The 11,884-nt window shown below is 45.1% G+C and overlaps 1 protein-coding gene across 1 annotated transcript in view; it reads right to left on the bottom strand.

The window, feature by feature from the left end:
* The window catches only part of Apob (apolipoprotein B), a 41,049-nt gene extending 39,598 nt beyond the window's left edge, over positions 1–1,451 (bottom strand). The window contains exons 1-2 of the mRNA XM_052184767.1: positions 1,367–1,451; positions 987–1,025 (exon numbers count right to left, since the gene is read on the bottom strand). Coding sequence (XP_052040727.1) covers positions 987–1,025; positions 1,367–1,451 — 124 coding nt within the window. The remainder of the gene's footprint in view (positions 1–986; positions 1,026–1,366) is intronic.
* Between the last annotated feature and the right edge of the window lie 10,433 nt (positions 1,452–11,884).

The following is an 11,884-nucleotide window of genomic DNA, read 5'->3' on the forward strand; positions in this document are numbered from 1 at the left end:
CTGGGCAGAGCGGGACAGCGGCACAGGTGATAAAGGTCACTGAGCACAAGTTACTGGTGCTTGATTTCACATCATTTGTCTTTATAGATTTAACATCGCTACTTTTCTTACTGAGTCTGGTGTTTAAATCATTCGGGATTCCTTGAGTAGATCGTCTAGAGTACGTGAAGGGGGGGGGGTCAAGCATCAATTAATGGAACTGCAAAAATCCATGGGAAGGCCCTTTGAAAAATTAAGTTTTCAAAGAGACAGGGCTAAGTGTTTTCTCCATTTGAAGATGCTATCATGTGACTAGAACCTATGAAGTACCCGAGACAAAGTTAGTTGTTAAGAGTGTCTGGTTGACTTCCAGACAACCCCTCCCTAAGAAGAAACTTCTGGAAGATTCCATTGTCCATGACAGGAATTTTGTGATTGGGGTGAGAAAACAACTGATTAGGAACCCTGATGTAGTACTGCCATATGACCACCAGATGGAGATGCTGCCCCATCAGAGGAGAGGCCATCCTAGAGCTCTCCACCTAGAGTTCTCCAGAGGAAGTTGGGTATTGCGGCAAGCCTGATGATCCTCTGACCCCTAGGGTAGAGTAAATAGGAAGGGGTGGAGGGGTCTGGAGTTCTGCGCAAAGGTTAAAGTCGGCATTTCTTCACCCTCACATACTCTGAATCAATGATTAGTCAGTGATAAACGGCACAGTAATGTCTCTCTACAGTGCCCACAGTCTCATCCCGACCCCACCTCGGGACCAAGCCTTGGAACAGAACAGAAGGCCAATATAGAAAGAGTGGAGATCCTTTGCTGGAGGGGACTGGGTGCACAGAGACTCAACACCTTCGCTTGCAGGGATCTGAGCAGTGCTTTCTAATCTGAGCCCGTGGATAATATATGGAAGGAGGGTCCTTAGGATCAGGCGCAGAGGCGGGGATGGAGGGAAGAGTCAGGGTGGGAGGTGCCCAAGGCGGCGGCTTGTGAGGAAATGCCTTACTTGGGCAGTTCAAGCTGAAGTTTTCCAGGACTTCATCTTCTGTAAGAGAAAAGGAGAACCTTGGCTTTCTCGTGTTTTCCAGTGACTTCCAGGGGCTGACAGAAGGGACCCCTTACGGTCTTAATTATTTTAGAGCTTTCCAAAGCCTTCTTTCTAACTCTCCTATCTAGTGCCCTCACCCGGAGCCACCTGTTAGCTCTGGTTTTCATCACCCCCTCCCCTAGGACCCCTGCGATTGCCTTCCCTCTCACCTAGCCCAAGCTACCTAATAGCCAGCCTGCCACCCGTTTCTACTCCCTCATGTAAACTGGTGGTCTGAAGCACAACCCAGCACTCTGTCCCCACACTGGCTTTCGCCCAGGCTTCCACCCCTAACTCACGAGCCCGGACACTGGTGGTGTCCAAGAAGAGCAGCAGGAACAGCAGCAGCGGTGCCGCCCGCAGAGCAGGCCTCCGTGGGCCCATGGCCGATGGATGGGTGGGGTGGCTTCCCGGCTGTGGCCTGGCCACGGGCCTAGCCCCGCTGCTGGCTCTGCAGGGTCTTCGGAGGCGGCTCTCAGGCAGGTACTTGATCCACCACAGGCACCGATGAGAATGCCTGGCCACTTGAAAGTGCTCCATTTATAGGAGGCGCTGGCTTAAGGAGAATTGCCAAAGGTCCAAAGGGCACGGCCCGAGTCTGTTTGCTTTTCCATACAAGCTTGTTTCTAGGTGGATAAGACTTGATTTGATGGGGGTCTCACTGCTGGTTCAGCCGCCGCCACCTGGGGCTTTTCCTGGAACTTGTTTGTTTTCAGGGGGTCTCAGGCGGTGGATAGTGGACTTACTATCCTGTAAGCCAGCCCTGACTTTCTTCAGGAGACCACCAACCACAGGGACAACGTCCTACCCTGTGCCCTGCTCCCGCTCTGACTGCGGAGCCCTTTAGAAAATTATTCTTAATGTACTGGTGGAGGTGTCTTCCTAAGTTCCTTCCCATTTTGGTGGACTTTGGTTTTGAATAAACAGTCCAGTCCTGACTAATTTAGCCAGTACAGGTGGCTGTGAGGAGGAAAGAGAAAGGGGGAGAGGCAACCTGGGAAGTCTGGTAAGTGCTGGGTTTGGTGTCCAAGTCTCCCAGAAAACTAGTGAAGAGGGGTGCCCAGAGGAGACGAGCTCCCAGGGTCCACTGTGGGCAGCGTCAGTCGTGGAAGGAAGCTGCTAGGGTGGAATTGGGGTGGACTGCAGAGTCGAATGTCTGGGATGGGCTGTGTTGTCTAAGCATCTCCAGTCTAGTCCCGCGGAGAGGAGGCTGCAGGTGAGCAGTTGAGGTAGGGCGTGGTGAACATTAATCTGTGTGGGTGTTTGGGGACGGAGGGGTATTTGGGAAGGAGTGGAAATAGGCTGTAGCTTAGGGACAAAAGGGTACAGTATGTCAGGTGTGTGTGTGTATGCGTGTGTGTATATACACATACATATACATGCATACATATACACATACACATATACATACATACATGCACACACATGAACATATATATATATATATATATATATATATATATATATATATATATATATATATATATATATATATATGTTCATGGGCATGTACGTGTAGATGTGAATGAACCTGTGTATACATACATACAGAGGCCATAAGCCAACTTTGAGTGTTTTCAAAATCGCTCCTCACATTAGCTTTTGAGACAGTGTCTCTCACAGATCCTGGAACTCGCTGACTAGTTTGACTAGAGCAGCTGCAGCAAGCTCCAATGATTGTGTGTCCAAGTGCTCAGCCCTGGGGCTCCAAGAGCACGCTGTCTCCATCTTTATCGGGTCCTCTTGGTCACAGGGCAAGTATTTTATGTCCAGAGCCCCCAGTGTGCCAGTTGTACCTGATTCATGATATGTGACAAGCTTTTTGTGAACTCGTTCAAATGTTCTGATTAGTCTGACCGATGCTTCTAGAGCATCAGCTAAGGACCCATAACCGAGCATGCGCAGCCTCCCATGAGCACACACACCCTCCCACTTTGCTATGGACCCATAACCGAGCATGCGTGGCCTCCCATGAGCACACACACCCTCCCACTTTGCTATGGACCCATAACCGAGCATGCGCGGCCTCCATGAGCATACACACCCTCCCATTTTGCTATGGACCCATAACCGAGCATGCGCGGCCTCCATGAGCATACACACCCTCCCATTTTCTCAGAAGAGACTCATCATCACAATTAGTCAGTCTCCGCACCGGTATCTTCATATCTGTCCTCATTGCAGTGTTGTCTGTAACCACAAATTCCCCATGGGCAGCTAAACTCTCTTTAGTGGTTTGTTGCTTTGGGGTGTGCATGCCCATGTGTAAAGGTGGTCGTTCTAAAGGTCCCACCTGAAGGCTAACCGAGACCCACAACACTAAAGGACCAGTGAAGTTATCACTCTGAAGCCTCGTTTCTCTGGGCATGGGTCTAACACTGTTAGTGTTTGGGGAAATGGTTCCCATACATGTTTGCTCTGGGGGAACTGGAAGAATGGTCAGGAACAGAAGTGAGGAGGAGGATTATAGTAAATGGACAAAGTCCAGACTCACTCTGTGGTTGACAGATGAAGGCCACGCCCTATTGTCAGCATCAATGGGGGTATGAAGGATGGATTCAATGACCTGGATGCAGGGAAGATGCTGGATGCAGGGAAGATGCTGAGGTGCTTGGATGCTCAGAACCATCTCTACAGGAAAAAGCCCACGCCTCTGGAGTACTGAGTTCAGCTCTGTTCTCTTCTCTTGGTGGTCTTTGGAAAGTGTCCCCTAGGCTGGGTCTCCCCTCTGTTCTTATTTGCGGACAGGGCGCAGTGCACAGGCACCACACAGCTTGGCCAAAAGCCATCTGGTGGTATTCATGACCACCACTGTGACCTTCTTCTGTCTTTCTTAAGCAGAGCTCTCTCTTCTCAGCTCATTGCACTGAATGACTTGGAAATTTCAGAGGCCATTTTGCAGAGAGACTTCAAATAGAATGAAGAGCCAGGAGACCCCGGGGTCTAAGGAACTCGCCGAGCAGAGTACATCACGGTCCCTAGAGAGGCCACATGCTATGTGGGTATTTGGCTCGGGAGGAGGTAGGGGTTGAATTCTATCTGGTCACGGGAGGTTAGTAAGACAACAGCCTTCTAGGTCTCTGTGTGGTCACAGGATTAATAGTATCTATTTTCTAGGATTTTTTTTTTTTGAAAATTAAGGAAAATGATGTGAAACACAAACCATCTAGCAAGATGACTGGGAAATAAAGGCATTTGATAAAGGATAATGGTTACCACTCCTTCTGTGTATGTTACAGCGGATACATGTTTGTTGGGTACATGTCTGAACTCAGTAACCACAACACAGGGGCAGAGGGTAACAGAACACAGGTGGCGACTGAAGGCCAAAGGAAAGGGCTGTGGCGAGGGCATCTGGGAGGGATTGTGATCCTGACTCATTATCCATTCGACAGCTCAGGTTTCTGAATGTTTAACATTACAACTCTTTCCAAAGAAAATGGAGACCCAGCTAAGGCAGGCTGGCTAGTAGCTGTCACTGTCATTACACAGAGACTCATCTCAGCTAGTCACTATGACTTTTCGGCTACCAAATGCAAAGCCTGTTGGTTGAACAGATAATCACAGGGCTCTGGAGTGTCTATCAGAAAGTCATATGACCAATGGGATTTCAAGGAACCAGATCACGTTAAGCAACACAGTTATAACCTCTGGAGCAGACTCTTTATTCTGATTTTTTGTGGGTGACCAAGGTCAGGGGAACCCAGAGGCTTTTAAAGCCCCCAACAGCCTGCTATGCTGAACACCGTAGGGCTTGAGTGCTGGAGTAGCTGCTTAGATGTAATTTGCTGAATATAATAAATGAATCTCTGCCATTTAGTTATACCCCATTGCTTCCAGGGAATTTATGGACAGTGACCATGATGCTAAGTAAACGTTTTCAGTGATATAAAATGAAGAAATACATTTTGATATAAATTATTCCCAGCCAGGCAGTTACGGAAAACAACGGCAAAACTCGTGTGGCAAATAGGGACTGGCACGGACAATGATTAATTAGGCCATCTCTTTGCTGCTCATGACAGCATTATAATTGCAAATGATGTCTGGAGGCTAGGAAGTAAATTTCAAGAATTATAGAGATTGTAGATGGAGCCATGCCCAGCAATTCAGAACGTGCTAATAACGAAGCGTGTATGACACACACAACATGCATAAACACAAGCCTAAATATATACATAGGAACACACCCATGCCCACATACGCATACACATCAAGATAATAGGGGAGCATTTGGTGGATGGTTCAGGGGGGAAGGCTCTGATGGAGAGCAGTGTCAGCCAAATGGAAACTCTACAGGTGAATGATTATTAATCTCTCACGAGGAAGCAAAAGCAAACATTTATATTCTGCTATTCTGCTACTCAAGAGATAAGGTCAGAATGTCAGGTGGCCATTCCTTTCCTAGGGAGAAGGGTCAGAGGGCAGCAGGAGTCACTGTGTAGAGAGATCCCCTGGGTAGGGCTTATCTCTATGTTTACTTCAAATCATCCCTCCACTCCTTTCCTGGCCCCTGAAAGGAGTCTTCCCTTGGGACCATTCCAGGTAGATTTCATGGCTTCCGGCCCTAACTTCTTCCCAATCAGTTTCAGTATGGAATCATGAAGGACCCTGACACATGTGTGTGATGAATAGGGTTTAGTGCTGACAGAATTAATTATATTTTAGCCTGCATCATTCTTTAATTTTTTTTCACTTGTTTGCGTATTATCTTACTTTCCAGAGAAATGAGCTTGGCAGGCAAGGTCCATGATGTGTATATTATGCATCCTTCTCTTGGCTTCCTAAGCTCAAGCACTTCATGCCAGATGAGGGAGAGCATGGCCAAGGGATAAGTACTGTTGTTGCATGTCCCACGCTCCTTGGGAGAGGTGTTTTTTCTGTATCCCTTCATAAGTACGCTTCAACATGGCTGCATGTTTTGTGTCTGGATTTAGGATGTGAGATGAACTTGAAGCTATGAGAGACGGAATGGCTAGCATAGATTGTGGGGCAGCCTTTGAGACTGGTGTCAGTCTCTTTCTGTAGTGGACAGATGATCTCCAAGGCCTATTCTATCTAAAACTGACTGTTGCCAACACATGGAAAGTTGGGGAATTAAGAAATAAATATATGGAGCACATTGTTACTAAACTAAGTCATGGTTAGAAGCTTAGGGTAGGCTAAGGATTCAGAATTCCTGAACATGATGGCTTTCTGAGAGGCTCTCTAATTCTTCTCAGAATTAGAGATATATATATGCTGCCTACAAGGTAGAGGTTAACAGATTTCTGAGGGAGGAGAAGACAAACTTTTCCAGGGACAAGGTAACAGGACACATCAATCATAGCCTCTGCAATTTCTTATTCAAGTTTGGGTTTATGTTTCCTTCCTGTGTTGACCTCATTCACTTCGGTGTTGTTAATTGCTTTTTATTAATCATTTAAAATATTTTTTATGTGTGTGTGTGTGTGTGAACATGTGTGTGCTTATGCATGAGTGTGTGACAATGAGTGTGCAAAGAACAGGGAACAAGGCAAGTTGGTCCTTGCTGTCTCCATGCTTTGAGGTGGGGTCTTTTTGTCTGATGCTGTGTTGAGTACTCCAGGCTAGCTGTCCCATGAGCTTTGGAGGAATTCTTTATTCTCTGTCTCCCATACTGTCATAATAATTCAGGGATTACACACAAACGCATCACCATTTCTAGCTCCTTCTACGGGTTCCGGAAATCGGTGCAGCAAGTATATACCCACCAAATTAGCTATATGGCTCCATCTTTATTAAAAGAGATAACTTTATATTTTCATAAGACTAAAGCCAGAAGGACACTGTGCTCAGAAGGGTAAGGCCTGTGCTAGGGAGAGACAGCTGGATGCATAAGTAAGTCTGTCAGGTTTGGGGGACCCTCCCCCAAACACTGTCCTGTGATGGCTTACTGGTGAGAAGAAGCTCAAAATTCTGAGTATAGGCCAAACATGTATGTGTATAGGTCAAACATGTATGTGTATAGGTCAAACATGTATGTGTATAGGCCAAACATGTCTGTGTGGCATCAGTGCCCCTGAACTGAAGAGGACTAGTGTAGCCTATGAGTCCAGAATGGATAATATTGAACCTGGTCTTGAATACTGGGCCAGATTTGGGCCATTGGGTGAGTGCTGTTACTGAAGTTGGTAGCAAGTTAGGATTATGTGTGAAGGGACTGGTAGTCTCAGATGTAGCCAGCACACTGAGGATCTTGAGAAAAGTGAGACCTGGGATGTAGAGGGATCACAATATGCCAGGCTTGGACCAGGGCCAGGGCCAGGTCTGCCAGACTAATTTAAGTCATCATTTTTATTGCAGGTTACCATAACAGCACGTAATATACTTGACATTGAGTGTGGCATGTGTGGCTTTAAAACTGTAGATCACACAGAAGGCTGTGAGCACTGGGCTGGAAGCTCCTTGTTACGAGCTGTGAAAGAAGATTTAGGAACAGGAATTAGGAGCCCCAGACATAAAGGTGATCATAGACATCAACTAGAGACTAATTGTATTACTTTAGAATGGAGAAACTGAGATCAAGACAATTAGGGATTTTTGTTTGTTTGTTTGTTTTGTCATTGCTTTACATGGTTTAAAAACATTTTTTTCATGACAATAACTGAACTGGGTTCACCTAGTTTACAATCTGGAATAGTCATTTTATGCTAATTGTACTATATTGACTTCATAAAATTGCTTAGAGATTGCTCTAAAAAATGACTCTTTAATTAGTATCAGAATAGTTACTTATAATTTATTGCTTAATGAAAGTGAAAAAATGTAATTGACTTTCTGTGGGTTTGAATTTAGAATGAACATTACTCTTTAGTTCATGGAAATGCAAAGGTTTGGGGTCTTAAAGGGCCAGAGGTCCTTGAATAATTCTCCTTACAATACGCATGCTCATTGGTCTTTCAATACCAGCAACATTAATAGGCTGCCTGACTGTTGGAATTTGAAGATGTTAAGTAGCATCCTAGTCAGCTAGCATTTACGGGTTTGTAAAAGGGAATAAACCCCAGCTCATCTATGCATGTGTGCACATAGAGACTGGAAGGAAATATGGGATTTCCTGGAGCTGGAATTGCAGGAAGTTGTGAGATGCCAAATGTGGGTACTAGGAACCAAAGTTGTGTCATCTGGTAAAGCAGCAAGTAGTCTTAATGCTGGAGCCATTCCTTCAGCCCCAAGATAAGCACTTTCACTTATTAAATGAGTAAACATGTAAAAACATGCTCATTGGCTCATCATCATCATCATCATCATCATCATCATCATCATCATCATTTCTGAGACATGGTCTCACTGTGGTCCCCCAACTTGAAATCCTCCTGCCTCAGCTTCTTGGATTTTGACATCTTCAGTTGAGTTTCTTGGGCATTTTTTGTTGTTGTTAAATTCTAAGATTTTATGTTTTCTATCCAAGTCCATTATCAGATGCAGGGTTTGTAAATATTTTCTCCCAATCTGAACTGTCATTTAACTTGATTTGCAGTCCACCCACTTTAAATTTTGATGAAGCCCAATGTATTCTTCTCACCTGCCGCGTGTCCTTCTGGTGGCATCTCTGAAGAGGCATTGTCTAAAACTAGGTCAAGCAAATCTGCTGCTGTGTTTCCTCCTGGTAGGCTGACAGTTTCAGGCCTGTCACAAGAGTCTATAATCCATTTTGAGTTAATGTTATATAGAGGATTCCTTTTCAGCCATGCCCTGGGAAATTTCTAGGTTCTGTGAGCTGGTAAGAGGCTCTGAAGTGCCACCATTGCCTCCTTGCTCATAGGGTGTGACCTAGTCCCTAAGAGAATGACATCAACTCTGTTGCTTAATGATACATTGCTGATTACTAAGCTCTGCCCTTCACAGTGCTTCCCAAAGTGGCAGGAGCAGGCTGGCCCTGGAGCATTGTATGCCCCTGCACGGACAGACCTGAGACCTGTCTTTTGAGGAGGAATGATGAGACATTCTGAGTGTCTGAAACTGAAATCACCAGCTCCTTTGGAGCCCAGAGAGCCCCGAGAATGACCTTCTCCCCGTTTCTTTAGAAAGTATGTGTGGTCGGAGAAATAAGGCAGGAAGTGGGCCAACATCTCTTATGGAAAGCATTAACAACAGGAATAAGGCAAAGGGACAGCAGGCACCTTGAGATGATTATGTTTTGATGAACGGGAGGAATAAATCTTAGAGTGGGGTTGGGGCTGGGCAGTTGAGGTTGGAGACAACCCGAGGAAAGGAGGTGACCCCTCACGAAGGGGTCTGGGGGCTCTGCAGTGGGCTGTTCATTTCTCCGCTCCTGAGCAGCTGCAGAAAACACTTTGGCATTGTATGTACTACATGGAATGCAATCATTGATAAGTGGTTATTAATTAGCCCTGAAGCTCTGAATACTGAAGATACGATTAGCATATCAAATGATCCCCATGAAGAAGGAAGAAGAGGGCCTTAATCCTGGAAAGGCTTGATCCAGCACTGTAGGGGAGTACCAGGACAGAGAAAAGGGAGGGGGAAAGACAGGAGAATGGATGGAGAGAAGAGGACTTATGGGACATATGGGAAGGGGACTGGGAAAGGGGAAAGCTTTTAGAATGTAAACAAAGAATATAGAAAAAAACAACTTAAAATTTACCAAGGTCCAAACGTTGTAATGGTTTCTTTTCATAGGCCATTTCATTTACCTACATTTTTATTCATTTCTAGTAGTTGTACAATGTGGTGGGTCTTTCTTATGTAATATCCACCCCCCATTGTCTCCCGCCATCTCTCCTCCTCTCCTGCTATTCATTCCTCTTTCTCCCTAAAATAATCATCTCCCTGCTCTTTTTATGTGTGTGTTTAAACCTAGATTATGTGTATGAGAGAAAATGCCCCATAGCTTGTCTTTTTCACCCTTAATTACCTTATCTTGTCCTTCCTTTATCTTTACGCCTCTTTGTCTCCCCTTGTAGTTCCCAGTTCTACTTTGACATCCTATGTAGATGTGTAAATAAGTGTACATTTAAGCCCAAATTTTCCATGCGGGGAAAAAAATGTGGCATTTATTTTTCTGAGTCTGGCTTATTTCATTCGACACACTAACTACTGGCCCCATCAATTTCCACGGACATGACATTTTTAATTACTTCATTAATCATTTTGTTTTTTTTCTTTATGGATGGATAAAATTCCATTGTATGCATATACCACACTTTCTTGTTCTGTTTATTGTCTTTGAGCAGAAGTGACCTCATTTAATAATTGAATGGTAAAAATTGTAAGATAGATAATGATAACCATCATTCTTACGCGTGAGAAAGTCAAGGCAAAAATAGCTTATGTGAAATCAAATTCCACTGCATTGATTTACAAGCATGGGCACCTAGAAAAAGCAATTTTCTGTATGTATAGAGATACATACACACACACACACACACACACACACACACATCAAATGAGCAACAATGGCATCTCTGTGCTTTGACGTCTTCCTAGGGAAAGAGCTACTGTCATACTACAGGATTGAACTTGATTATCTTAGTGTCCATTAATCCCCTTAATTCTGATAACTGTGGGGTTTAAGCTACATATTGTAGGTGAGGTACCTGGAGCTGCCTGTTTTAACATATATTTTAGGCCCACCTGCTATATAAATAGCTAGAGCTCAAACTCAGGGGTTCTGACTTTATGGTCTGAAGCTCATACTCTGCCATCTTGAATCTCGGTAAGACGTCGAGGAGAGCCAAGATTCTTTATGACATTTGTTAGGAAAACAATAGGGAGGTTCTGAGTGGTAGCTGACTCTCCCGGAGGGCACCCAGGGAGATAATATGAAAACCCTGTGGTGGGTGTTCCATTGCTGACAAAGGCTATAGGGCTTAAGGGTATTTCCTGGGCTATAGATTTCATGGTATCCATCTTTCTGATGAAATTTCTCAGAGGAGAAGCAGAGACACCTGTGTTTGCTTTGACAAAAATGCTGTTTGTGGGGCTCTCTCTCTTCCGCATGCCTTCGTAGGTTTTGTTTTTCCCCAAGCAGGTAAACATAAGAGCTGTGCCCAGCTTAGTTCTTTCTCCACGGATATCCACCTGGCATTTGCGCACTACTGCTCAGAGCACTGAGTACTACTGGGTTAACAATCTGATGTGTGAGACACGGCATCACACCCAGAAAACAAAACCTGGACTGAGTCAATATGTAATGAGACATATGTCTTCTTATCTGGACCAGGTCAGTCCTCTAAACTGGAGTCCACGGGGAGTGGCTGGAATCACTCTGTCACTTGCTGTCCCTTTTAGGCAAAGCTTAAGGCCAACTCTGTCACTTAATTTGGACGACTCCGACGACATGAAAGAGCAAATCAGGGCATTGTTTTAAATCATATACCTTTTTGGACTCCCTATCTTTTCTGCTTGGACATCTCCAGTTGCAAGTGGTGATAAATGCTGGAATCCAGATAAAGGCGCTGTTCTTACCTCACGGACAGCATCACGGAGCCTCCTTGTTGTAGAAAGGCTGATGAGCTGTTTGCTACTTTGCTCAGTATAGACACTGGAAGGTTACTTAAAAAGAGTGACAGGGAGGTGGCATACCCTAAGGCTTGGCAGTCTTCAGGCTCACCTCATTGGTGACCTGATCCCATCATTTGGACAGAGCAGAAGCTGCTACTCTCTGGGTCCTGCTCCACATTCCTGGTGGTCTCCTGTGGAGGGAGTGAAAGTGTCCCATGTCTATGTTCCTCCCCTCCCATTCTCTTCTCTTATATTTGTCTTCTTGGGCATCACTCTCCTGCCCCAGAGGCCAAAACTCATCTCTCACAGCCATACTCTTTATGAAAGTG

Source organism: Apodemus sylvaticus, chromosome 6 (assembly GCF_947179515.1).
Source record: "Apodemus sylvaticus chromosome 6, mApoSyl1.1, whole genome shotgun sequence".
NCBI classification, from domain to species: domain Eukaryota; kingdom Metazoa; phylum Chordata; class Mammalia; order Rodentia; family Muridae; genus Apodemus; species Apodemus sylvaticus.